This window comes from Camelus dromedarius, chromosome 10 (genome assembly GCF_036321535.1).
Source record: "Camelus dromedarius isolate mCamDro1 chromosome 10, mCamDro1.pat, whole genome shotgun sequence".
Lineage (NCBI taxonomy): Eukaryota > Metazoa > Chordata > Mammalia > Artiodactyla > Camelidae > Camelus > Camelus dromedarius.
In genome coordinates, this window is record NC_087445.1 from 46698339 (window position 1) to 46724264 (window position 25926).

The following is a 25926-nucleotide window of genomic DNA, read 5'->3' on the forward strand; positions in this document are numbered from 1 at the left end:
TAAAATCAAAACACTTTTTCAGAAGTTTTATTTAAAAATTTAGGGACATGACAGAGGCAGCAGGATGGAGACCGGTATTCTGCCAGGGTCCTCAGATCAGAAGCCAGGCTTGGGTTCCTCAGGTCACTGAGTTCCCAGACCCCTCCAGCCTGTGGGCTCCTGAGGAGGATACCCATCTGTGTCTTCTTACCCCCTCCCCTCCCCCACTTCCTGTGTCTGATGAGACACTGAGGTTTAAGGGTTAGACTATGAGGGAGTCAGAGTGGGGAGGATCTGGTTAACTCTGGAAGAAGGAGCGAGAACCTGGGAGGAATAGATATAGGAAAAAAAAGAGAGAGGTGGGGAGGGGGCCACTGCATTTGCCTCCTCCATCCTCAAGAAACTGAGGGCCTGCCGTACCTCTGAGATGTCTCCCTCACAGCTCAGATGGGAAGTTCGAGGAACATCACCCCTGAGACTGAGCAATGGCTGCCTGTTTTTAGAGGATGGTTAGGAAAGGTCACACCCCGGAGAGCATAGCAGTAACTTCTACAACAGAGGAGACGGGGCAAATGCATGCCCCACTGTGCCAGGCTCTCCATCTCAGCTGGGTGCGGGCTGGCTGTTGGCGTAGGCCTGGTCTGGAAAGGAAGCCCGGGCTCTGCGGGTCTGGGCACACACTGAGGCGTAGAGCTCCGGCTCGGGGCCCGACGCCTGGGGCTTTGGCTCAGAATCCAGCACCACCTCCGAGTACTTGATGGGGCTTCCAGGGCTGGGGATCCGACCCTGAGGAGGCCGCAGCTGCAGGCTAGTGTAGCACATCACCTCCTCTGCAGCCTGGAGATGCAAGACTGTTAGAAGTTCACTGGACCCTAGAAAAATCCCCCACTTCCTTCCCTCCCCTCTTCTTCAGCTACAACTGACTTACCCTGGCGGGGCCTCCAGGTGTTGGATCCTGTTGGTCTGGCCCTGGTTCTTGAGACAGCCGTCCTGGGACAGGGAACAGGAATCTGGTCACTTCTCATTCCTCCCCCTGCACCCCCTCATCCCACACACCCAGGACCTGACCACTGTTCCCCTCCCGTCTGCCAGCTTCCTACCTGTCTGCAGATAATGTAGGTTCCCATACAGAGGGACGTCTTCCACAGACTCTCCAGAGCTGCAACACAGAGTTTAGGGGATTAGTGGGGACTTCTTGGTAAGAGGGAACTCTTGATCAACCCATCTCTGTTACCCCCCACTCACCGTCCGTTTCCCAGATGGCTCTTGCTCCGGCCACTAGTCCACTGGGACAAGTGCACAGCCAATGAGATGAGAAGCAGCAGTGTCACAGCTCCTAAGAGGGCCCACAGTACCGAGCCCTCGGTCAAAGAGGGGATTCCTGTGGATGTGAGAGGTTGTGGGGGTTTTACTGCCCAGCCTACCCCTCCAGGTCCCAGCAGGTGGGACATGGGGCCACATGACCCCTCCTCCTGCCCCTGCCCCGCCCAGCTCACCAGGTGCTAGCCGATCCGTATCCGTGCAATTGTCACTTCTGCTCTGGACTGCTAATGTGGAAGCCAGAACTGCAAGCATCCTGCCCTGAGTGGAGGGGCTAGCCTGGTTTATGGCCTGACAGCTGCTGCAGTCCCCCTTACTCCCACCCCTCCCTGGACTTGGCCCCCACAGCTCAGCATCTCCAATACTGGTGGTGGCAAAGTCACCGGTTTCCGGGGAGGAAGGGGGAGGGGAAGGATGAGTGAAAGAACAAAGACACCGCCCTGTGCCTGCACCTGCACCACCCCACAGCTCCCAGGCTTCCGCCCCCACCCTAGTCCCCAGGCCTTGCACCCTCTTCAGGCATAGAAGATAGATGCAGGCTTCAGTTTACTGAATCACTGGGCAGGTGAGCTCATGAAGACCTTGACGGGGGCAGAAGTGGCTTGAGGCAGTACCAATAAGACAAGGAAGCCAGGCCTTATGACAGAGATTCCTTTCTGCCCCAGCGTGTCTGCTTTTTTCTCCAACTCGGAATCCCATGACAGAGAATGTATTTCTCAATGAACATGCTCTGAAGTGCAGTGGGATGGGGAGGCCCCCCTGATACCTACAATCTCACCACACCCAAAGTCTGACCCAAGGGACGTGTATTAAGATGATCTTTGTCATTGTTACTATTACTGGTATAATTGTTTGGGGGATACAGGAAGCTTGATTTCCTCCTCCTGACCCACTTCGTCCAACTGTCCCTAAGAACCCTTAATCTCAAAAGTTAGTTGAATTAAAGAAAACTGCCCCAGTCCTATCCTGGGCAATAGCCCTGTCTTTGCACTTGTTCACTTCATGGAGCGGTGGGGTACCTGCCCTGCCCCGAGACAGCCCAATGATGTGGGAAGTTATTGATGTGGGAAGAGGGATTTTCAGTTCCTAATATAAACCTTAGATCAGAGGTCAGAAATATGTTTTGTCTGGCCCATACAATGTTTTTAAAAATTTTTAAATTATTTAAGTAATGTGCTAGGGATGGGGATGGCGGAGGTCCTACCCCTCCCCGCAGGCAATAAGACGGTATTGTCTATAGAGAATTGAAAAACAAAATTGACTGAAATTCAGTATCTTTTTATCACCATGTTCCAGCAATTCTAAAAAATATCAATGATAAAATATTCCTTTCTGGAAAATATTTTGTAGATCTATGTTCCAAATTGCTGCGGTTACTGATGAGTTTTTTTTTTTTTTAATGGTATCTCTTTGGGTTTGTTTTTTTTAAACTTTTTTTTATTGGGTTATGGTCATTTTACAATGTTGTGTCAAATTCCAGTGTAGAGCACAATTTTTCAGTAATACATGAACATATATATTCATTGTCACAATTTTTTTTCCCTGTGAACTGATGAGTTTTTAATACCATATAAGCTTCAAATTAGCATGTTTGTATTACTTATCTTTTAAACATAATCTACATGGAACCAAGTTATACAACTGGCTTCTGACACAAGCAGGTTCATCTACATGTGTTTACATCTAGAATTAGTTCTTAACAATTTGGAATTGTTCTTTGGTTTGGGCACAATTTCAGTCTCTAACCCCTATGATATTACATATTCTTGCAGTTAACAAGTAGGTTTAAAATAAACAATGATAGCACAGTGATTGAAAAGCCAAATAAATTGAGCTTGAGTTACTTCAATTCTGTCATTCTAGGTAACCACTTACTTTTTATTTATACTGAAAATTTCTGGAATTTATTGTGAAAAGGAATTTTTATGAATCTTTGCCAAACATCCTTATGTTTAAGACTTTTCCTATTTGTATGTCTGTTGCTTCATGTGAAGGAAATTTTTTTGAAATGAAGATAAAAATAAGGTAGTCTTTAATCAACTATGTATGGAAATTGACAAATCTAGCTATATTCTCTATTGGATATAAATATGCAAAGATTACTTTTGACAAATTTGCAGAAGTTAACTCTAAAAAAAGAAATTAGTGTTATTCATCAGACAGGTTAATATGTAGGTATCAGGTTTTTGCCCCTTTCTCAAAAAATACAATAATGTAACTAAGAAATACTAACCCATGACCCTTTCTTGTTTTATATCTTTAATTTTTAACAACTCTTTAATTTTTTTTTTATTGAAGCATAGTTGATTTACAGTGTTCTGTTAGTTTTTGGTGTATGGCTTAGTGGTTCAGTCATACATATATTTTAACTACTTTTTTATATTGTCATGATTATATCTACAGAGTTCAATTAAAAAGAGTAATTCACTGTCTGAATTTCTGGCCCTTATTATTATTACTTTTCTGTACCCTATTATTTGTTTCATTTCCTGATTATTACTGAAAATAATTTTGTCATGTGGAAGAGGACTTTTTAAAAATGATCCACTCAGGTGTCAAATATGCAAAATATGTCACTGATTCCTTCTCAGCACTAAAAAAATGAGAGATTTGCAACTTTAAAAAAATCTCAATTTGTTGATCTTTTGGGGAAAAAATGAGAAGACCTGAAATAGTGAACCCTAATTCCCTAAAGGCAAAAGCCAGCTGGGAGCCATTTATCATATTATACATGGACCGAACCACTTATTTACATTGATTTTGTCAACTGGCTTAGAGTCGGGGTTTGGACTACTCTGCTCTGCAGCCCAGGCTGCCTCTGGGTAGTCGGCTAGAGGGACATTTCTGGATGCGGGTCTCTCTCTGCCCCTGCCTCCTTATTAAACACATGTTCCTTATTCATGAAATACACAATACGGATTGCGTGCTTATGTGCCAAGCTCTGGAGATACAAATGTGAGTGGGAAATGGTTTCTTTCCTCCAAGAGTTTTTGGTCTGATTAGGAAGACGACCCTATGTACGGCAGACAATTAAAAGACAGTGTTGAATGGAGGAAAACTACCCAAGTCGGCCTGTAGAAGTCGTGGAAGGCAAGGAGGGGGAAGGGCTGGGGTGGGTGGGGATGTGAGGCAGATGATCGGGAGACAAAAGGGTTGAAATCTCCACCCGGCTTCTCACCTGATTACTAACTTAACCTTCCTGAACCTTAGTTTCCTTATTCTTTAAAATAATTATGTAATATATATCATATACCTGTTGGGTCGTTTTGAACAGGTTAATTTCATTCACCGAGGATTCACGGCAAAGAAAGAGATATGGCCCCTGATCTCATGGAATTTACAATCTAGCGAGTAGTTCAGGGGTGTAACTTGCAACTTTCTAAAGGTAAAAATAGCCGCGCTGAGAATGAGCCCCGTGTGGTTGGTACGCGCGTAAGGCGCACTGCCTGCGTAACTTTAAGATCTGACGGATGACAACCACCTACAGCACGCCGCTCGGCTCCCCGCAAGGGCGGGTTCGCTTCTTGGCGGTTTTAACCGTGGAAGTAGGGGGAGGTCTACGTGCACGCGCACGCGGCACTCTCTGCCAGAGGTCCGGGGACTTTCCCCTAGGCGAAAGTAAGGAACTAGTCCCTCGTGTGTTGCCTAGGAAACAGGCCTTCAGCACGAGCTCTACGAGTAGGTCTCGCGTTCTAACCTTTTATAGCACGAAGAGGAAATTAAATTTTTGGTTAGGGTGAGGATTTTGGTGGCATGGGAAATAAAAACAACTATCCGGTATATCTTCCTGGTAGGCTTCTGGAGACATTCGGGCTGAACAATACCTAAATAGAGCTAAGAAGTGAACAACTCTTAAATGAACTAAAGAGGGCCCAGAGGCCTATGCAAAACTAGCCCCGCCCACACACTGGGTGGGCGTGGCCTCTCTGGAGGCCGGAGGGGGTGGGCGGGGGCGCGCGCGTGCGCGCATGGGTGCGTCCGGCCAAAGGCGGTGCTACCCGGGTTGTGCCGGTTTCGGCCTGCAATGGCGAGGGTGGTGTTGCTCGTGGGTGTGCTGGGGCTGCTACTTGTGTCTGCGCTGCCCGAGGTCCTCGGAGACCGCCCCAGCCCTGAGCACTGGACACACCCAGGTACCAGCGAGGGCTGCTGGAGGGAGGCAGGGACTGCCCCTGGGTCCCAGGCGCCAGCTTTACTGATCTCCCTCTGCCCTCCTCCTCAGGGGACGCCGCCCAGGTCAGCCTTGGGGCCACGGAACCCCGGCGGCGGTTGCCGCCGCCCAGGGACCAGCGCGAGAGGGCTCGGGCCGGGGCTCTGCCCTTGGGGGCGCTGTACACCGCGGCCGTCGTGGCTTTTGTGCTGTTCAAGTGTTTGCAGGTGCGGGACGACCAGGGGTGGGGATGCCCCGGGCCTGAATCTCCCATGGGGGCGCTGTGGTACCAAGAACGAGACATTTTCCCGTCAGTCTGAAATGAAGACGGTTCCCTCGTTTTCCAACATTACGGGGTTATTCTGAACATTCAGCAAGGTAATGGACTTGAAAGGCACTTGGTAAATTGTAGGTAAATAATGACCATCACTTTTAATACTCCCAACAATCCAGCGAAGAGATTTAGTACTTGCTCAAGGTCACCCAAAGCTAGTAACTGGTAGAATTGGGATTTGAACCCAGCAAATGTTCAGACTACAATTAAGTGCAATTCCTGGTGAGATTGCAGCCTTGGCACGAGCAGCTGATAACTGTAGCCTAAGTGTTTTTAGAGTTCGAGGTACCAAGCAGCCTCATGTTCTCCTTGGGATAGAGGCCCTGAAATGTGAACTGACAGTACATTTTAGTGGATTGAAACTGTTGAAATGGAAAGTAGTACTTCCCAGGGCTCTTTTCAGCCCTGGCCCTATCACTTACTTACATTGGGAAACAAGGCTGAACCAATTTGGAGATGATGTGAAACAAGGAGGGATAGGTAATCATGATCCCTAATAGACTTGACAGGCTACGATGAGAGACTGAATTTAATGATGAAATTTAACAAGGGTAGATTCTATTCTTTTGAATTCTTGGGCTCAAATATATAGTCTGAAAGGAACACAATTTAGTAGCAGTTATTAGTTGAACTGATAGAAGTTCGGTTGTGTGGTGTGACAACCTACTTCCCAAACCAATGCTAGGAACAAGATATTGTGCCTTATTTTCTAATCGAAACACTCCTCGAGAATTTTTTTCTCTTGAGGGCACTGTTTTAAGAGCACAGTACATGCTCAGTAAAGCAACCAGAGAAAAGGTTGAATGAGCACTGACTGAAGAAGATTGGCACTATTAAACCAGACAAGACATAAGGAAAGGGGCAGGAGGTACGACCATTGCCTTCAAATTCATGAGGGGCTGTCAGGGCTATCATGGTGAAAACATGATTTTGGAAGGCTCTAATCAGCACCGTGAAAAGATACACGAAGGACTGTTTTTGACTTTGTATATAAAGTAACAACCAGAGCTTTATAAAACTGGAGAGAGCTGCTCCTTCCCAGAGATGTTTCCCTAGACTGTCCACATGTGGGGGTTACGGGCATGTTGCTTCCTGTCTTGGGTGAGGAGCTGGACTGGATGTGATTATTATTCTCTGAGGGAAAAACCCACTAAGTGCTCTCTACCTGAAATTCTCCTCATACTGCCTTTGGAGACTGAGGCTATAGAGAACCTGGTTGCTGCAGTATTGCCCTTTCCTTGTTCCACAGCAGGGGAAAGATGAGGCTGCTGTTCTCCAAGAGGAGGCAAGCAGGAAGGAATTACTGCAGTCAGGTGGGTTTTGCAGAAGTGTGTGCTTGGTGGGGGGTGAGGGGACAGCAGAAGGTAAATAACCATTGCTCTCCTTTTCTCCCTTACCCCTAGAGCAACAGCTGACGCAACAGCTGGCCCAGACAGAGCAACACCTGAATAGTCTGATGGCCCAGCTGGACCCCCTTTTTGAGCGGTAAGGAGGAGTGATCCTGTGGCCAGGGGAACTTGTGGTGGGTGGGAGTGGTGGGGGCATCAATTGGGCAGCTGTGTGGACATATCTGCAGTGTGACGACCTTGGCGGGAGCCCAGCAGGAGCTTCTGCAAGTAAAGCTACAGACCATCCACCAGCTGCTACAAGAGAGCAAGCCAAACAAGGGTGTGGAGGTTCCAGAACCAGGTAAAAGGTTGGGAGGTGAGAGTCTGGTGGAGTTAAAGACAAAGCCTCTGACACTGGAACGTGCCTGATCTTCCCCCTCACAGAGGCCAGCACACCCTTTCCTGAGGATTTATGTATAGAGGAGGATGAGGAAGAGGATGGTGACAGTCAGGCCTGGGAGGAGCCCCTAAACTGGAGCGCAGGGACAAGGAACCTAGCTACTCCCAAGGAAGTGGTGCAGGGGCTAAGGAGAAGATGCAGAAAGGCTGCAGCCAAGGGCCCCAGGCACAGCCCCTACCTGGAAGGAGGGACAGCAGCTGACGGTTTAGTAAAACAAAGTCTGTTCTTGTGACTGGATGCTCCTGTGTGCTTTTTCCATTCCAGCTGGACGGGGACACACACACACACACACACCCACTCCTACCCCCACATCCATACTAGGTGCCTAAGAACAACTGGGCCTTCTTGAAAATCTTCCCTTATTAGGACAAAAAGAGGCCGCCTTCCAGTGCAGGAACCGAGAAGATAGAGGGAGCTCCAGTCCTTTTCTTTGTATTCCTGAGGCCACCATCGTGCCAGCCTTCAGGGCACAAAAATCCCTTTCCTCTTATGGCATAGCTGAGAAAGACTTCTCCAAAAGGAAAAGACTTTACTAAAATCCAGTGGGAAAATAAATTATAGAAACCACATACAACATAAAAATAGCCACAGTTGCACAGCTGCAACCGTGATAAATGGCTGTCCACAGACACAGCATCGAGGGTCTCAGTCCCAAATCCCCTCCTCTGAGTTGGAGGGACTGGTTCAGCAGAGGTTCAGTTGGGTCAGACTTGGTGTCCTGATTCTTAAGAGCTGATCAAGTGACCTGGCTGTCTTGGTCCCAGGCAGACACAAAATGACCATGAAGAGTCTGTGTTAGTACTGGAGAAGATTTCTTTGTATTCCAGACGCTGACCTAATCCCTGAGGCATCCTGGACTCTGGAATTTGTCAGATTCCTCTAGTTCTTCTGGTTGCTGTGGAGAGATGATAGTTTAGGCAGTGGCATGAGCACTCTGTTCTGACAAAATCACCCGCAGGGTTGCATGGGAGCGAGGGGGACCCAGACAGATGTAAGACATGAGATAGGCTGGGAACTGCTTGTGGGCCTCATTACAGCACTCTTCCCAAGGGTAGACAGCTTACCTGATGGCCAGAGTCAGACTGTGGTACCAGCCCAACAGCTCCTCCTGGTCTGTGGACATAAGCAGTAGCTTCTCATGTGGAAAGGACAGCTAGGGAGAGACCGCTTCTTAGCGCATTGGCTCAGAAAGATCCAGGCATAAGCTGAAGGCCTTGCTGTTTCCATGGAAGTTAATTTAGGGCTAAGGTGAGAACTTAAAACCCCCCAGGGCCAGTATCCTCTCAATGTAGGTGGCTCAGTTCCTATGAGTGGGGCCCAGACCAAGGAGATGAACAGTGCACAGACACTTGAGGTATATTTTGGGCTTCTCCTACCTTACCTAGGGCTTTCGCCTGTTACTTACACTGAGCAGTCCACCACAAGGGCCTCCTGAGTGGCCAAAGACCCTGTGGAGTTGACACTCAGCCATAGGGTAGAGAGCCTGGCAGGCAAAGGTGCCACTCTGCAGCAGGTGCAATGGGGGTCGAGGCTTGGCCATGAGGAGTGCATCAGAGAAGAGGAAGAACATTCGAGGCCGAGGCTCCCCCCGGGGAGGCACCACCAACAGCCAGCCCTGGCGTAGGAACCAGCGACCTGGGGGACGGGAGAGCTGTTATTTTGGTGCAGCTCCAGGACTGTGATCCATGGAAGAGAATGAAAGGGAAGCTGAGGAAATAGAGGGTGTGTGCTGGCGATATAGTGGAAAAGAGGTGAGAAAAGGGCAGTTTGAAGATTGAGGGGGTAGCATGCAGACTACCTGAGGTAAGCCCCTTTGCCTGCCGTCCACTGAGCAGAGCCTGGACACGCTGGAGGTGCTGGTCATTCTTCTGTTTCTGACCAATGGTGTGGACTCTCTGAGCAGTCTCACTTATCAGCCGGGCAGCCCCTGGAATAACATCCCGTGCCCCACTCCCAGCACAACTTTGACTTTGAGTGAATGGTGGTGGTGAAAGACAGGCTATTCCGAAGAGAGCTAGGGTCAGAGTCTAACTTCTTCAAGAGTAGGTGGGGCAATAGGGACATTGTATATATGTCATTGGAAGATAGGGGCATATCAGACATTGTTGGAGGTCAGAACCGGAAAGGGATACAGCAGAGGCAGTCCCCAAGGACTGCTGCAGAGGAACATACTTGTGAGCTGTTCGTGGTCAGGGCTGTTAGGACCTGTGTTTTCAGCCAAAGCAACAGCAAGATTCTCATACCTGGAATTAGACAGTTGGGGAGTCTACGAGTGGAAGGAGAGCTGGCAGAATTCCTTCTGCCTGACACACAGATCACCCCCTACACATATTTCAGTTGCAAGGAAAGATCTGCTTGTGGCTATTCCCTTCCCCCACCCCCTTTCATCTGGGACTCAGAACCTGAGTTCACATCACATGGCCCTCCTCCATCCCAGATTGAAGAGTCAAGGGCAGACTGATCATAGTTCATGGAGGCTAGAGCCCAAGATGAAAGTTAATCAACCCAAGGAGGGTGTTGTTGGCAACCTGACTATAAGTTCTTAACTCATCCCCAGAGACAGAAATTCTAAGCTAGGCAAGCCTAGTGTCTCCTGTTGCTAGCTGTATTACAGGCCCCTCACTTCAATGTAAGTTCTACAGTTCCAGCTAAGGGCCTGAGGCTGCAGAGCCCAGATACTCCAGAGGGGTCACACTTAGTCTTGCAAAAAAATTTTAGGAGCAACTTGTCTCAGGAGAGACACTGTGGGACAGATCTCATGGAATCCCACAAACCTGACAGCAGCAGTCAAACAGAGAAGTTGGCTAAGTCAGGGTGAGTTCACTCACTGTTGGAGCCTCTGCAGAGGCAGAGGGAGGAGGTCTTGGAGTTGAAGGCCCCCAAACTCAGGGCGGCCTTCCTGAAGTTGCACAAACTTCCGGAACCGTTTGTTCTTTAGTTGCTCCTGGAGTGATAAGGAAAGGGTTGGTAGCAGGGAGAGAAGCCACTCCTTGTATTGTATCCTGGGTACATATCCCCAGCCATCAGGAAGCTGTGCTCCTGAGAGAACCCCGTCTCCCTACAGGGATCTTAGCACAGAGCTGGGCACCCACAGGACTCCATAAGTGCACGAAGAGTATTAATGAAGTTTGGGTCTCCAGATGAAGAGGGAATGTGTGGAGTTAAGAGGGGAAGGACCTGAGGTTATCTTCATGTTACCTGCAGGGTGGTCCGGGACCTCTCAGCGTTGGCAGCGTATTGGGTATAGAGCTTCAGGTGGGGGCAGAAGCCCTCCAGACCCTGTCCCCAGCGCCCTCCTTCGAGGTAGGGAAGCAGCTCTCTGCGTGAGTTAAGACAATAAAAGAACAGCCCCCAAACTATTCAAGCACCATCTCCTTTAATTCTCATAACCCTGCTATGGAGGTAGTGCTATTATCCCTTTTACAGTTGGAGAGCTGGGGCTGATTAAGGCACTCGGCCAAGACTACAGGTGAGGAAACTGGCAGACTCTCACTGTGAACCTGGGTCTCTCTGAGCTCCGTGCACTGCCAGAGGCCAGGGCTCTCCCTCCTTCTCCCACCCTATGCCGCGTCTACTCACTGACTAGCGCCGTAAATGAGTTCCCAGGGCCCAAACAGGGCCTGGCGCTCTGGTGGTCGCAGGGTGCCCTTGGCTCTCAGAATCCCCACGAAGTACTGCGGGAGGAGAGAATGCCGGTTTGTAGTCCACAGACAGAGGAGGCTAATGCCAAAGCGCTACCGGAAACCAGAACTCTGCCTGAGCTCCCTACGTGCAGGCGCACAGGCCAGGGCCCATCACACCCTGGGGTCCCCGCCCCATACGGGAGGGCGTGCGGGGTCCGCACCGTGGCCACCAGCCCCAGCTGTTCGTGGTAGCGCCTCTCAGTCTCCAGCAGCTCCCAGGCGGTGCAGGCGCGTTTCCGCTCCCAACGAGCACGCTGCTCTTGCACCGGGCACCGGGCACCGGGACCTAGGCTCTCCATACCGGCTTGAGGGTCAACACTTCCGGTCTCAGCCCGCTGGAGATTCAAACGCCAACGGCTCCGGGGGCGGGGCCGCGGCCTGGGAGGAGAGCGCGCCCCCTGGCGTCTGGAGGCTGCGCTCAGGACGGGTATATTTGAGGTCTTTTCCGTAGGGCCTCGGCCCACCGTCAGGGCTCTCTGTAGGTGGACGGCGCCTGCCCAGGCAGGGCGGGGTGGGGCTGGTGGGTGGCCTTCCTCTGAGTGGCACAAAGTTGGGGCAGCAGCCTGGACTTTGAGTCAGGAGACTTGGGGGTGCAGACACTGACAGGGCTGCAGTGTCCCATCTGTAGAATTGAGAAAGGGGCAGTAGTTTCGGTACATATTCTGTCCTGAGCCCATGCCATACGCTAGGGTCCAGTCATCCCCAATGCTTTCACTATTAGAAACCCTCATGGGTCACCAGGTTTTAAGTATTTGGGCCCCGGACAAAAGTTTACAGGTTTTAAATGACTAACTTGTTTCCTTCTTTCATACTGATCCCAAACCTGAGAGCCAGTTAGCTTCCTGTCAGCAAGTGTCAACAACTAACGTGGTGGTTCGGAATTGCTGTAATTCTGGCCAAAGGCAAAAGCTTGGAGTTAATTAGTCTGTATTATCGTAGGTCTTTTGGAAAACTGGCAGTAGCCCTGGAGGGCAAATTAGCAGTGCTATTTTGTCAGTATGTGAAGTGCCTACTCTTATGGCCTAGCAGTTCCACTTGTAGGAATACATCCTAAAAAACTACTATGTGGACAAAAATATATCTACTAGAATTAGGGTGGCAAAAATGTTTGTAACAACAGAAAACTGGAATTCACCTAAATGTCCAGAGGTAGAGAACTGGCTAGGAAAATTATGGTACAGCCATTTGAAGGAATAATATGAAAGCCGTAAAGATGATGTTAAAAAGCTATCAAAATGGGAAAATGCATAGTATATTGCTGAAAGGAAAAAAGCAGGCTACAAAGCTGTTTGTATAATATAATCTTATTTAGATATAACATACATATGACTGGAAGTATAAACAACCAAAAGGTAATTGTGGTTTTTATCTCTGGGTGATGACATCAAAGATAATTCATTCAGCAAATACTTACTAAGTACCTTATCTGTGCCAGGCACTGGATCATTGAGGTTAAAGGGGTGAATGGGATAAACAGGGTAATTTAAAAAATTCCCTTATACTTCTCTGCCTTTCCGAAGTTTTCTGCTTGAGCATGCATGAATTACTTTGTAATTAGAAAAAAATGCTATTAATACCCAAAATGTTAGAAACTTTAGACCCTGTTCCTCCACTGTGGACTCCTAGGAATCTGGGCCCCTAGCCAAGAACCAGGGTATTGTCGGGGTTTTGAAGTCCCCTCTAGCTCTCTGACATTCTAAGAATCTGGAGGAAGGAGAAATGCTGAGCTTAGATCACGGAAAAACAACTTGAAGGGCTTGCTGGAGAAAAGAGAGAGTTTGGGTCAGACTGTACCTTGGACAGATCACAAGGAAACTGGAGATACTGTATAGGTAGAGGACTGGTTACACTGTCTCAAGTGAATGTGGGGCAGTCCACACTAAGAGCTCATGGGTAGAAGGAGACAGATAATCTCATGATAATTGGTATCACCATGAGCCCAGGTGATGGGAACAGAGCACAACTCCTGGGGCGCAGTTGGTGATGGGTGTGTTTGGGTGTCCTGCCAGTGTCTGACTGTGCTCTGTGGGGATGGAAGAGGGGAGGGGAATAAAGCCTGCTGTGAGCAAAGGGCAAAGCCTGCTGTGAGAGGGCAAAGCTGAGCAAGACATACTGAGGACACTTAGAGACAACTGATTCCCAGGGAACCAAGTCTCCCACAGAGCATGTCAGGCACACTGTACTCTGCCTGGAACTGATTCTACCCTCAACTCTCTCCCAAAGCCAAAGGAAGGAGGGGCCAGGGAAGAGGATCGATCAGAGGGTAGTCAACCACCTCTCTATCCTTTAATTACCTTCAACCTCTGTTTTCAACTTACTGGATGCTGGAGAAGTCCTAGGGAGGCTGTGAACAATAATCACAGTCAAAATTAAATGCCTCTGGTGCGCCAGGTCCTGTGCTAGGCATGGACATGAAATGGTGAACGAGAGAAATATGACCCCTGTCCTTATGAATGCTTATGGTCCTGTATGACAGACATGGTAAGGAGTCACCATGAAGTGAGACACACGTTATAAAGAAAATACAGGCTTCTGTGCATGCAGGAGTGAATGGTCTGCCCCTAGTCTAGGAGTTAGGGAGGTTTCTCAGAGGAAGTGACATGTGAATTGATACCTGAAGGATGAGCAAAACAAAACCTGGCAAGACAGGGCTGGCAGCAGGGGAGAGGTGGGAAAGAGAGACGATAGCATGGATAAGACTTGGAGATAAAACACACACACATGGACATTCAATGCATTCAAGAAACTGGAAGAAGTTTAGTAATACTAGAGCACAGACTGTGATGAGAAAGGAAACTGGAGAGGTAGACAGAGGCAAAACCATGGAGGGAATTTATATCAGTAAGACTATGTCACAATTCAAAGTGGCGGAACAAGATAATTTATTGGTTCATGTGACTGAGAAGTCCAGATGCAAGTGGGCCCTAGGGATCGCTTAAGCAAGTCACTAAAAACTGCTTTCTGCCCTTCCATGGTTTCACCTTCACCTTAAGGTAAAACCTTCATCTTGCGGTTACAAGACGGCTGCCCACAGTTCCAGTGGCTGTGTGCTTCCTTATCCATGTCTGGACACAGTGAAAGTGAATTCCCTCAGCTATCAAATACTGAGACACAGAGCTTCCCTCTGACTGGACCCCCATAGGCTGAAAACCCATCAAGGAGAACAGGGCAATGCTAGCCTTCTGAAGGCCATGTCAAGTACTATGGACTTTATCCTAAGGGCAAGGGGAAGCCATTGAAGGGTCTTAAATAGGGAGTGAAATGATATGTGCATTTTAGAGAGATCACCCTGACTAGCTGGACTCAGCAAACACATTAGGGGGCAGGTGCAGTTATCCAAGTGAGAGGTGATGGAAGTGTGAGTTAGGATGAAAAATGTGGATGAAAAGTTTTAAAGGTAGAATCTATAGGGCTTGATGACTTAATGTCAGAGGTGGGAAAAGATAAAAGAAAAGATGGCATCAGGTTTCTGGCTTAGACCACTTGGTGGAGGGTGGAAGAGGTTTTTGGGACAGATGAATTCGGCTTGAGGCCTGTTGAATTTGAGATACTTGTAGGACATCCAAGTGGAGATATCCATTAAGCAGGTGGTTATAGATCTGACATGGTGGAGAGGTCCAACCTGGGGATATGCGGCTTTCATCAACTTACAGAAGCCAGAGAATGGATGAAACTGCCTGCAAAGGGTATGAAGAGGGATACGGGCAGAAGGCATGAGGGTCTCCAACACAAGCTCACTCCTCCTCCTCCTGTGTATCCACTTTACTTCCAAAATATCTGATAGTGTAGTGGGCTAAGTGGTGGCCCGCATAAAGCTATGTCCATGTCCAAACCCCTGGAACCTTTGAATGTGACCTCATTTGTAAAAAGGGTCTTTACAGATGTAGTTAAATTAAGAATCTTGAGATAAGCTCATCCTGGATTATCTGGTGGGCCCTAAATCCAATGACAAGTGTTCCTATAAGAGACATCCTGTAGAGAGACACAAGGACAGGAGGAAAAGGCCATGTGAAGTCGGGAGCAGAGACTGAAGTTATGCAGCCACAAGCCCAGGAATGCCTGGAGCCACAAGAAGCTGGAAGAGGCCTTAGAGCCTTCAGAAGGAGCTCTGCCAACACCTTCATCTCAGACTTCTAGCCTCCAGAACTGTGAGAGAATAAATTTCTGTAGTTTTAACCGACTCCTCCCTCCCAGTTTGTGGGTAATTTGCTACAGCAGTCCTAGGAAAGTAATACAGATGGTAAGGTGGGCAGAACTACAGGTGGGCCCCTAGGGCCCCAGAAGGGCTGGGACCTATCTTTGCTTCCAATCCACGTGTGGGTGGTAGGGGCTTGTTCTTCTGCTTCACCAGTAAATAGGTCACTCCTCTGTAGCACTGGGATAAACAGAGACATAGCCCTCGATGTCTGAAGACATAGAGCCTAATGACCAAAGACTTGACCTTTAACAACCAAAGAGAGGTCATGTACCAGGCCTGGGGGTGGGGTGGTGGGGCGGAGTCCTAGTCAATTAGTACTGAGTACACTCTGTCCCAACCTGGGGAGGCTCAGGAAACAAGATTCTGGGAGTTCAAACCTGTTTTAGGGTTTGGCGGACTCCCAGTTGCAAAGGCATGATCCAGGGTCAGAGTCCGTGTTCCCCACCCAGACCAGAGACATGGTCACACACAGAGACAGAGAGCTCAAGAAAGAGACAGCACCATGGAGAATGGCATTTTGAAAATCAGGGAGCGGTAACAGAGAGAGCTGTACCTAGAAGTCAATCTGGACTCTGAAATACTGAGGGAAAGCAGCAGAGGTGGAGGGGAGATTTGTACAGGTAGAAGTGTCACAAAGAAGTGTACACGGAGAGTCTGACAGATCTAAGGAAAAAAGATGGAAACATCCAGAACATTTGGAAAGCAGGAATATGAAATAAAGTTACAATTGGTGTTGGGGAAAGATCTAGACATACAGACTCCAGACTTCAGTGTGCATGGTGTTTCTGTCCTCTGTGCTTCCCATGACCTCTTCCATCGCCACTAGCTTAGTCGTTAGTTACCACATTCAGTTTTGTCCAGGCTCATCCAATTTAGATATTACCATGTACCTTCCATGTCTCAGGATCCAACCAAGGTTCTGACAACACAGCTGACCATCCAGAGTGCACACTGGATCAGGCTGCCATGGATGGCTCATAATTTGGCTCCAGAAATGGCAACCTAGATTATTAGGCTGACTAGCTCCTACGATGACAGCTTGGAGACCAGCTGGTGTCCCTCCATACAAGTTTTGGCATACACATCATTCAAAAGTCCACAAATGACAAATGCTGGAGAGGCTGTGGAGAAAAGGGAACCCTCCTAGACTGCTGGTGGGAATGCAGTTTGGTGCAGCCACTGTGGAAAACAGGATGGAGATTCCTCAAAAGACTAGGAATAGACTTACCATATGACCCAATAATCCTGCTCCTGGGCATGTATCCAGAAGGAACCATACTTCAAAAAGACACCTGTACCCCAATGTTCATAGCAGCATTATTTACAATAGCCAAGACATGGAAACAGCCTAAATGTCCATCAACAGATGACTGGATAAAGAAGATGTGGTATATTTCTACAATGGAATACTATTCAGCCATAAAAACGGACAACATAACGCCATTTGCAGCAACATGGATGCTCCTGGAGAATGTCATTCTAACTAAAGTAAGCCAGAAAGAGAAAGAAAAACACCATGTAAGATCACTCATAGGTGGAATCTGAAGAAAAAAAAAGAACATGAATATAAAACAGAAACAAACTCATAGACATAGAATACAAACTTGTGGTTGCCAAGGGGGCAGGCGGTGGGAAGGGACAGAATGGGATTTCAAAATTTGTAGATACTGACAGGCATATGTAGAATAGATAAACAAGATTATACTGTATAGCACAGAGAAATATATACAAGATCTTGTGGTAGCTCACCGCAAAAAAAAAAAAGTGACAGTAAATATATGTATGTTCATGTGTAACTGAAAAATTGTGCTCTACACTGGAATTTGACACAACATTGTAAATGACTATAACTCGATAAAAAAAAGTTTAAAAAAATAAGTTTTGGCATACAGTATGGCAGTCACTCTGACAAGGCAGACAACCGGGGTGCTGTAGAAATGTGCTGTCCTGCTTCTGGAATAACTGTGGTTTGACACACACAGGCCATTGACAGTAAGCTCCCTGAGAGCAGGGGAAGCATCTTAGTCAACATGGTTTTTCTAAAGCCAGTAAAGTGAACTGCAGAGAGAAAGATGATCAATAATAAAAGACTGACTCAATCAATCAAATACTGGACTCTGTCCTTATGGAGCTCAAGGCTATTAGAGCAGATAAAATGTCATAAATCACCTTAATATGACTTGGGTAGTAGGCAGGGTTATTAGGAAGGGCAGGCAAAGAACTGTGGTGGCTCAGAGGCATCAGAAATCTCTTCTTGTGGTGTAGAGTTGGTCAAGCAAGACTTCCTGGAGGAGGTGGCCTTTGAACTAAATCTTGAATAATAGAAGGGATTTAGATAGAGGAGACAGTAAAACTCTTTAACATGGTAGTGGCACAAGTACTGATCCATCAGAGTGGAAGCTGGATGGGGCATTCAAGTGGGGTCCTGGAGCCCCTGCTGTGCCAAGCATTACCTCTTTAAATAAGAGGTCTTGAGGTTAGGAGGGTCCCCAGGGAGAAGTAGGGTAGCAGGAGCACTATGGAGTTAGGGGCTAGTTACCAACCAGATTATGGCTATTTCAATATATTTAATTAACCTATACAACCATACTGGTGCACGTACCTACTGAGTATTAGCCCCAGACATGAACTCCTGAAATGGCCTTACTCTCTTCTGGTTTGTCAAAGCCACAGGGGCCTTACATGTGAGGCCAGAACAGCAGAGACTACTTTGCAGTTTGATGATGCATCCCTAGGGCCTAGAACAGTGTGCCTGGAGGATTGGAGGAGGCCCGCTAAATGTTTGTTAAGTCAATAGGCAGACTGGAAACCTCAAGCCCATTCTTGGGGTCCTCTCACTCTTCATCTCATTGGACCCACTCTCCCCCTCGAATCCATGCTCCATTCCAGCCCTCACTATAACCTAATATGAGAAGTGGATTCTGTCATTCTCCTGCTCAAAATATTTGGTGCCTCTCCTTTGCCCAGAATACTGTTTTCCCCATTTTTTTTTTTAACCAGTTGAACTGGTACTTCCTGAAGCCCTTATCAGATTTTGCCTACTTCTGTATTACTTTCTGAGGCAGAATTCATCTCTCTCCCCCAAATATGATGATAGTTTTTGCCCTCACTCACCAGGCAGTGAGTGCCTCAGAACAAGGACTGTGTCTTATTCATTTCCATTTCTCTAGGCCATTAGCCCAACATCTGACATATGGTAGATGCTAAATAAAGAGGAGTGAGAATTAGATGAACAAAGTGATCAAAGGTTTGGAGAAAAAAATGAACAGTTTCATTTGGCTACAAAATGAGGGAGAGTAGTAGGACATGAGATGGAAGTTTACTGGGTAAGATTTTGAAGGGACTTGGATGTCAACTAGAGGGAGAAGATGGGTTCATGGAAGACCCTTTGATAGGCAGTCGGAAGCTAATGCAGGTTTCTGAGCAGAGGTGTGATATGATGAATAATCCATTTAGTTTAAACCCGTCAGAGTCTCTTTCACAAATACATGCAGTTTTCCATTCACACTCAAATTTGCCTCCCACCTACCCATCCACCCAGCCACCTCTAGACTCCCCCCAGCAGCTTGCCCTACCTCTTTACCTGCTCCCTGTCTGGGCCAGGGAAGTATATATGGGCTGCTTCCCCTCAGCTAAAGGACGTGGGGGCCTCTGCTGCCCAGGGCTGGGAAGCAGGCCAGGGTTAGCTGAGGTTGGCTGGCGAGCGGCCCGGCGGTGCCAGGGAGAACCTGCATAGTGCCAGGTGGTGCCTTGGGTTCCAGGCTGAGCCCATAACCCCGATAACCTTCTGCCTGCGCACATACCTGCCCCTCACTCCACCCCATCCCTGCTTTGCTATCAGGGAGGGGGCACAGGGCCAGACAGACCCACAGGACTTTGGCTCCATCTCTACAAAAGGGCCTTCTGTGAGTCAGCCTGCTCCCCTCCAGGCTTGCTCCTCCCCAACCCAGCTCCTGTTTCCAATGCACGTACAGCCCGTACACTCATACCGTGTCCAGGACACCCCACAGTCAGCCACATGGCTCCCCTGTGCCCCAGCCCCTGGCTCCCCATGCTGATCCCGGCCCCTGCCCCAGGCCCAGCTGTACAGCTGCTGCTGTTACTGCTTCTCCTGCTTCCTGCCCATCCTTGGAGCACGCAGGGGGCTCCCACCACGGGAGGAGATTCGTCTGGGGAAGATGATCCACTGGGTGAGGAGGACCTGCCCAGTGAAGAGGACCCACCTGGAGAGGAGGACCCATCTGGAATGAAGACTGAACCAGGAGAAGAGGATTCTCTGAAGTCAGAGGATCTACCTACTGCTGAGGCTCCCAGGGATACTCAGGGAGCCCAGAATAATGCCCACAGAGACAAAAAAGGTAAGTGGTCATCAGGTCTGCAAATCTAGGCTCCAGGAGGTTGGTGCTTCCCCTCACTAAACCAGCCCAGGCAGGGAATATTCAGGGAAGGAGAGGAGCCAGAACTCTGAGAGGAGTCTTTCCCAGCCCCAGGGGCTCCCATGCCACTAAACCCTTCCCCGCTTTCAGAGCTAAGTGGGGAGACAAGAAAGGGGCACAGATGGAGAGAGCTAAGTAGGAAGAGATGGGAAAGAAGAAAGGGGGAGGTTGGAGAGGAGAAAGAGATGAGGCATGGGGAGAGAAAACAAAGATGGAGAGAAGTAAGAGTATGAGAGGAGAGAAGAGGAAAGCTGGGGGGTACCAGAGGAGGAGCAGGAAGGGCTTGTAGAGATCGCCTCATCTTCAGTCTACAGATGAGGAAACTGAGACCTCGGAAGAAGGAAACAGCAGGTAGGGGAACCTGGTATCTTGACTCCCAAGCCAGAAACTTTGGGAAAAGAGTTGGAGACCAGAAGGGGAACAGGGATGAGTGGGGAGGAGGAACCAGTAAGGGAGAAAGATGGTCTGCTGATCTGGGCCTGGAGACTGAGGCTTCCACCCACTTTACAGAGTCTAAGACAGTAGTTGCAAACTGGTATCTTCCGGGCCAGTAAGATCTTTGTGTGCCCCACCGAGCTGCGGTGTTGTATTTGGCTGGGAGCTATTGTGCTTTACACCTGGCCTGCTTCAGGCATTTCTGTTACTGCTAGGCTTCTGTAAGACATCCGAGTTTGTGAACCCCTGCTAATGCGGGGATCCACCTTCCTTCTGGCCGCTGGGGAAGGACTGGGCTCAAAGATTAGCCTCTTCATCCTTTTCATTTATGCAGGGGATGACCACAGTCATTGGCGCTATGGAGGTGAGACACCCACCGCCTGCACAGACCCAATCTGGGCACCCAGCTCTGCTGATCCCCGCCCCCCACCCCAACTCCGGCATCCCCGACTGCCAGTCGCCGACACCACCCGCTGCCTGTCTCTGTCCACATCCCCCATTTCTATTTCCCGCCCGGATGCCTCCTGACTCCACCCCCCTCCCGGGCACTTTTCCTACTCCGCTTCCCTAAAAGTTCCTGACCTTGTCATCAGACTTCCTGTATATACTCTCCCACTCCAGGCCCCCCGCCATGGCCGCAGGTGTCCCCAGCCTGCGCAGGCCGCTTCCAATCCCCAGTAGACATCCGCCCGGAGCTCACCGCCTTTTGCCCCGCCCTGCGACCCCTAGAACTCCTTGGCTTTGAGCTCCGGCCACTCCCAGAACTGCGCCTGCTCAACAATGGCCACACGGGTGAGGCGGTCTCGGGGCGGAGCCCCAGGGAAGGGGCGGAGGCCACTTGGGGATGAGACTGGGCGTGGGGAAGAGGAACGGTGGTCGGAAGTTAGGCAGGCTCTCCTCGGCCAGAGGGGCGGGCCCGACTCACAGGCCTCTCTTCACGCAGTGCAGCTGAGTCTGCCTCCCGGGCTGGAGATGGCCCTGGGCCCCGGGCAGGAGTATCGGGCCCTGCAGTTGCATCTGCACTGGGGGGCTGCGGGTCGCCCGGGCTCGGAGCACACGGTTGGCGGTCACCGTTTCCCTGCCGAGGTGAGCACGCGGCTGTTCGCGGAGGGTCGAAGCAGGGTGCGGGGCAGGGGATCTTGCCGACTTCTACCGTGTCCTCTCCAGATCCACGTGGTTCACCTCAGCACTGCATTTGCCAATGTTGACGAGGCCTTGGGGCGCCCGGGGGGCTTGGCCGTGTTGGCTGCCTTTCTGCAGGTACCAGCCCTGGACACCTCCTTACCCCTGCTTCCCCACACCGCTGAGCTCAGAGTATCTTGCCTCAGAGACCCCATCCCCTCACCTGGCTATCATCTTCACTCATTAGTTCCTTCATTCAACGCCCACTGTGAGCCAGGCACTGAGGTGCAAAAAAGATTCAGAAACTGTGGGTCCTTGTCTCTAAGGAGCCCACAGCCAATGAAGGAGGCTGACAGGACAGACATATACACAGGACACAGATAAAAGAGTGGTCAGGGAAGGCCTCACAGAGGTGAAACTTGAAGCCTTCACTAGTGGGGAAGTAAAGGAGATATTTCATGTAGGGCGAACAGTTTGTGCAAAGACTCAGAGTGTGGCCCATTCAGGGAATGGCAGATGCACTAGAATGGACATCAGGAAGAGTCATTTCTCTAATACTCCTATAACCCATAATTTCCCCTTTGTGAAATGCAGTAGAACCTAGAGAAATGCATTTAGTGACCTCTTTGGACCCGTATTGGTCAAGGCTGCCTATACAGTGGTTAGAGGCGGCTAATAAGATGGCAGGATCGTGAAACACCTGGGGATGATGAGACACCTGTTAGGCTCACTTCCCTCCCTGACTCCCTAATGCCGGCCTCACAGCACAAAGTTCAGAGAAGCAGCTTAGAAATAGCATGTGCTGGCTCCCAAAGTCAAATGAATTTTTAAGGTGAATGCAGAGGTAGCATAAATACAAAGGTTATTGTGGTTTTCTGTGGTGGGACCATGGAATGTGTCCGGAGGTAGTGATGAGTGAGACTGGAAAAGTGAGGAGAGTCCATCATTGAGAGCCTTGTATCCTAGTAAAGTGGCCCACCATCCTCCTCCTCCTCCAATTTGCCATTGAAAACTAGTCCACCTGGTTAGGTCAGTTTGCAGAGGAAGAGTAATTCAACCTTGAGTAATAATAGCATAAGATTTTGTGTTCCCCATAGTTCTCAGAGCTGAGGAATGTGGGACTAGGGGAACCCACCTCACCTTCAGGCCTCCAGCCATGACCCTAGATATGTATATTCACCTGTCTTGCACTGTCATCTCTTAGGAAGGTCCAGAAGAGAACAGCGCCTACGAACAGTTGCTGTCACATTTGGGAGAAATTGCTGAGGAAGGTCAGTTTGTTGATCTGGCCACTACCCCTGACACCCTTGTTCATAAAGAATCATTCTTGGGCAGCCTCAGGTCTGAGGGTGGAGAAGTTCTCCCTCTCACAGGGAGGGGGTTGATGTGTGAACTGGCCAACTGTGACCTTGATAACTATGAAGCTGCACACAGGCAAACAGGCAAAGGCAAACTGCTGCCCACAGGCTTTATGTCTAAAAAACCAAACAGAAACCAAAGTAAGACAAAAATAGAATAAGACCAAACAAATTGTGTTTGGAACTTCAGGGGTTAAGTCTGGAGAGGTAAATTTTTTCTGAGAACTGTATTTCTCCTTCAGAAGCATCAAATACTTATACTTGTAAACACTATTGTTCTTTTCTTTCTCAGACACTCTAGGTCATTTTAAACCTCACTTAGCCTACTGGATCTTAGGTTTTGCTAAACTAGAGGAATTGTGCTTTTTGTGTTTTTGGGTCTGTCTTTTAGGCGTGTAAATATTTATTTACAAGTTATTCAACCCATTTTCTCTTTTGATTCACTCTGGGCTTAAATCTGCATTCCAACGTGTTATCACAGTGTGCAAAGTAGGAGTGAAGGCTCCGAGGGAGGGCCCAGGGAGCAGTTCTCTCACTCTGTGAGCCCCAAAGCCCTTTACTTTCTTATGAGTTACGTCTTGTGCAGAGTTATGGGAAGGGATACGTTTAGTGAAGAAGTGGTCTCAGGAAGTTGAGTCAGCTTGGCTTCTGGGAGATGAAAATGTATCCCTGTATCCAAAGCTCTGGTGTACTGGGGGGGACAGTCTAGATCAGGCTCCAGCACAGGTCCTCTCCACAGACTCAGAGACCTGGGTCCCAGGACTGGACGTATCTGCACTGCTGCCCTCTGACCTCAGCCGCTACTTCCGATATGAGGGGTCTCTCACCACACCCCCCTGTGCCCAGGGAGTCATCTGGACTGTGTTCAACCAGACAGTAAAGCTGAGTGCTAAGCAGGTGGGGTTGGGGCGTGGTGGTGACATAGGGGGTGAAGGGGATAGGGGGGGTAGAATGAGGTGAGAAAGAGGAGGCATGAAGAGACATGGGCCGTGTGGGGGATGAGGGGGCAGGGATGGTGGAGCCCTGAGGTGCTGGCTCTGAGTAAGCCTGTGACTCTTGCTTCTGTGCCATGAGCCCACCCCCACTGTCTGCTGACCTCCATAGCTCCACACCCTCTCTGACTCCCTGTGGGGACCTGACGACTCTCGGCTCCAGCTGAACTTCCGAGCGACACAGCCTTTGAATGGGCGAATAATTGAGGCTTCCTTCCCTGTCGGAGTGGACAGCAGCCCTAAGACCTTTGAGCCAGGTGCAGCTTTGTCTGCTGTCCCATACTGCTGTGTCTCCCCAGCCACAGGTCCCTCATCTTCCCATGTGTCCTCATTTGTCTGTCACTGGTGGTCATAGCCCCCAGCTCTAATGTCTCCTTTTTCTCTTCAGTCCACCTGAATTCCTGTCTCGCTGCTGGTGAGTCTGTGTCCCTCCTCTGGCTCCTGAGGCTGGGGACACCCCTTGGCACCGTTCAGCCCCAGGGGCTAGTCAGGACCACCACTGCTACCTCTCCATTTCTGTAGAACAGACCTCCAACCCCAGTAGGATAGTGTGAGATCAAGGTGGGGGGTTCCCCTGTGGTCCCCAGGGCAAGAGTTGATCAGAATGAAATCTCCTAACATCCTCCTTCCCAAACAACTTTTTACTTCACTTTTAGGGAGGGAAAAATATGCTTATCTTACTTACCCTTTCTTGTGTATCCACCCCCATCCCTTTGCTGGCCTCTGCTGGATTCTGAGACACTGGGGGCAGCTGGAGAACTTGGGGCAGGGTAGGGGATAGGCGGAAGCAGGCTCTGAAGGAACCCTACAGATTCCACTTCCTGAGGCAGCCTCTTTCCTCCTCCCTCCAGGTGACATCCTGGCCCTGGTTTTTGGCCTCCTCTTTGCTGTTACCGGCATTGCCTTCCTTGTGCAAATGAGAAGGCAGCAAAGGTATTACACAGACCCTCTCGCTCAGGCACAGCCCCCACCTCCCCACATGGAGTCCAGAACAGCTTCATGCAAATTATATGCAAATGAGCTCATCCCTGGTGAGATTTCTCATTAAGTCTCCCTGTTGTGTAGACACCCAAGTGGGACCAAAGGGAATGTTAGCTACCACCCAGCAGAAGTCACTGAGACTGTTGCCTAGAGGCATGCAACTTGGAGAATGTGCAGAGAAGCCAGCCAGAGGAATCTGAGGGGGAGCTGGAGACTTTGTCCTGCCTATTACACTACTTCCTTTTTAAATCTCCAAAGATATTTTTAAAATAAACATTTCTAATAAAATATGTGGGAGGCACTCTTGTTCCCCAAATCAAAAGGATGGTGTATTCATTTCCTATTGCTGCTGTAACAAATGACCATAAGCTTAATGGTAATGGAAATTTATGAACTGAGAGTTCTGGAGGTCAGAAGTCCAGAATGAATGTTATGGGCCAAAGTCAAGGTGTTGGCAGAGCTCCTTCCTTCTGGACACTCTTGAGGGGAGAGTATTTTCTTGCCTTTTTCAGCTTCTAGAAGTCAAGCGTTCCCTGGCTTGTGGCCCCTTCCTTGCATCACCCCAATCTCTTGCTTCCATTGTCTACAACTGCCTTTGACCTTGCCTCCCTCTTATAAGGACCCTTGTACTTATGTTGGGCCAACCCAGTTAACCTAGAATAACGTCCCCATCTCAAAATCCTTAGCTTAATCACAAGGTCCTTTTTCTCATGTAAAGTAACGTTTCACAGGATTAGGGTATATCTTTGGTGGAGGGGATACGATTCTGCCTAATGAAGACATTATCAGTAAGTGGACAGAAATTGTTGATAGTGTTGGAATGGCTGTGTGTGTGTGTGTGTGTGTATGTATCTAGGTTTGGGGCAGGATCAGCCTCTAGGCTTACAATCACATTGAGGCTTTTCGGCTTTCACCCTGCTCAAGTAAATCTGTGTAGCTTTGCGGTTTTGGTTTCAGATTGTGTTGTCTGGCCCAGCTGCCTGCTGGAATGGGGCAGTGCCGCTGACTGCAGCTCCTCTGTTCTGCAGAGAGTGAGGGCCTAAATGTTCCCCCAGCCCTGCCAGGTTTCTCTCCTTCACACAGCCTGCTCACAACCCCTCCTGAGCCCAGCGCCGCCAGCCCTTGGCTCCTGTAGAAAAGGAAGTCCTGTTGC

At 49.2% G+C, this 25926-nt stretch overlaps 4 protein-coding genes across 10 annotated transcripts; 2 read left to right on the forward strand and 2 right to left on the reverse strand.

Moving 5' to 3' along the window:
* On the reverse strand, positions 1-1683 carry SIT1 (signaling threshold regulating transmembrane adaptor 1). The gene is made up of 5 exons (XM_031449515.2): positions 1476-1683; positions 1225-1360; positions 1080-1138; positions 908-969; positions 1-816 (listed from the first exon to the last, which is right to left on the reverse strand). The coding sequence occupies exons 1-5, from the start codon at positions 1552-1554 to the stop codon at positions 583-585; spliced, it is 570 nt and encodes a 189-aa protein (XP_031305375.2). The 5' UTR covers positions 1555-1683; the 3' UTR covers positions 1-582.
* Positions 1684-5272: 3589 nt separating this feature from the next.
* CCDC107 (coiled-coil domain containing 107) lies at positions 5273-7805 on the forward strand. Of its 2 annotated transcripts, none has more exons than XM_010995602.3 (6): positions 5273-5429; positions 5519-5673; positions 7030-7093; positions 7184-7265; positions 7357-7469; positions 7553-7805. In XM_010995602.3, the coding sequence occupies exons 1-6, from the start codon at positions 5324-5326 to the stop codon at positions 7798-7800; spliced, it is 768 nt and encodes a 255-aa protein (XP_010993904.1). In that variant the 5' UTR covers positions 5273-5323; the 3' UTR covers positions 7801-7805. The 2 variants fall into 2 exon arrangements, with proteins under 2 accessions (XP_010993904.1, XP_010993905.1); XM_010995603.3 differs by having other exon boundaries at positions 7033-7093.
* Positions 7806-8077: 272 nt separating this feature from the next.
* ARHGEF39 (Rho guanine nucleotide exchange factor 39) lies at positions 8078-20946 on the reverse strand. Of its 3 annotated transcripts, XM_031449996.2 has the most exons (10): positions 20903-20946; positions 11413-11873; positions 11148-11242; positions 10767-10887; positions 10397-10512; positions 9741-9811; positions 9367-9495; positions 8974-9203; positions 8633-8721; positions 8078-8463 (listed from the first exon to the last, which is right to left on the reverse strand). In XM_031449996.2, the coding sequence occupies exons 2-10, from the start codon at positions 11548-11550 to the stop codon at positions 8448-8450; spliced, it is 1005 nt and encodes a 334-aa protein (XP_031305856.1). In that variant the 5' UTR covers positions 11551-11873; positions 20903-20946; the 3' UTR covers positions 8078-8447. The 3 variants fall into 3 exon arrangements, 2 of the variants coding, with proteins under 2 accessions (XP_031305856.1, XP_010993906.1); XR_004136261.2 differs by lacking the exon at positions 20903-20946 and having other exon boundaries at positions 8633-8785; positions 11413-12306; XM_010995604.3 differs by lacking the exon at positions 20903-20946 and having other exon boundaries at positions 11413-12300.
* On the forward strand, positions 19172-25095 carry CA9 (carbonic anhydrase 9). Of its 4 annotated transcripts, XM_010995597.3 has the most exons (11): positions 19186-19807; positions 20655-20684; positions 20942-21112; positions 21264-21406; positions 21488-21580; positions 22647-22713; positions 23540-23697; positions 23905-24049; positions 24181-24207; positions 24644-24725; positions 24858-25095. In XM_010995597.3, exons 1-11 carry the CDS (start codon positions 19468-19470, stop codon positions 24922-24924), a joined length of 1323 nt encoding a protein of 440 aa, XP_010993899.1. In that variant the 5' UTR covers positions 19186-19467; the 3' UTR covers positions 24925-25095. The 4 variants fall into 4 exon arrangements, with proteins under 4 accessions (XP_031305854.1, XP_064346379.1, XP_010993899.1 ...); XM_064490309.1 differs by lacking the exon at positions 21488-21580 and having other exon boundaries at positions 19183-19807; XM_010995598.3 differs by lacking the exon at positions 20942-21112 and having other exon boundaries at positions 19190-19807.
* The last annotated feature ends 831 nt before the right edge of the window (positions 25096-25926 follow it).

Bases quoted from the DNA above. Each gene is read 5' to 3' on its own strand.
- SIT1 (XM_031449515.2), bottom strand. From the start codon at position 1,554: ATGCTTGCAGTTCTGGCTTCCACATTAGCAGTCCAGAGCAGAAGTGAC. The intron at 970-1,079 runs GTAGGAAGCTGG...TCCCTGTCCCAG, and splicing joins CCTACATTATCTGCAGACAG to GACGGCTGTCTCAAGAACCA. The intron at 817-907 runs GTAAGTCAGTTG...TTGCATCTCCAG, and splicing joins CACCTGGAGGCCCCGCCAGG to GCTGCAGAGGAGGTGATGTG.
- CCDC107 (XM_010995602.3), top strand. From the start codon at position 5,324: ATGGCGAGGGTGGTGTTGCTCGTGGGTGTGCTGGGGCTGCTACTTGTG. The intron at 5,430-5,518 runs GTACCAGCGAGG...CCTCCTCCTCAG, and splicing joins TGAGCACTGGACACACCCAG to GGGACGCCGCCCAGGTCAGC. The intron at 7,094-7,183 runs GTGGGTTTTGCA...CCTTACCCCTAG, and splicing joins GAAGGAATTACTGCAGTCAG to AGCAACAGCTGACGCAACAG.
- CA9 (XM_010995597.3), top strand. From the start codon at position 19,468: ATGGCTCCCCTGTGCCCCAGCCCCTGGCTCCCCATGCTGATCCCGGCC. The intron at 19,808-20,654 runs GTAAGTGGTCAT...TCATTTATGCAG, and splicing joins TGCCCACAGAGACAAAAAAG to GGGATGACCACAGTCATTGG. The intron at 21,113-21,263 runs GTGAGGCGGTCT...CTCTTCACGCAG, and splicing joins GCTCAACAATGGCCACACGG to TGCAGCTGAGTCTGCCTCCC.
- ARHGEF39 (XM_031449996.2), bottom strand. From the start codon at position 11,550: ATGGAGAGCCTAGGTCCCGGTGCCCGGTGCCCGGTGCAAGAGCAGCGT. The intron at 10,888-11,147 runs GTGAGTAGACGC...TAACTCACGCAG, and splicing joins CTCATTTACGGCGCTAGTCA to AGAGCTGCTTCCCTACCTCG. The intron at 10,513-10,766 runs GTAACATGAAGA...TTATCACTCCAG, and splicing joins GGTCCCGGACCACCCTGCAG to GAGCAACTAAAGAACAAACG.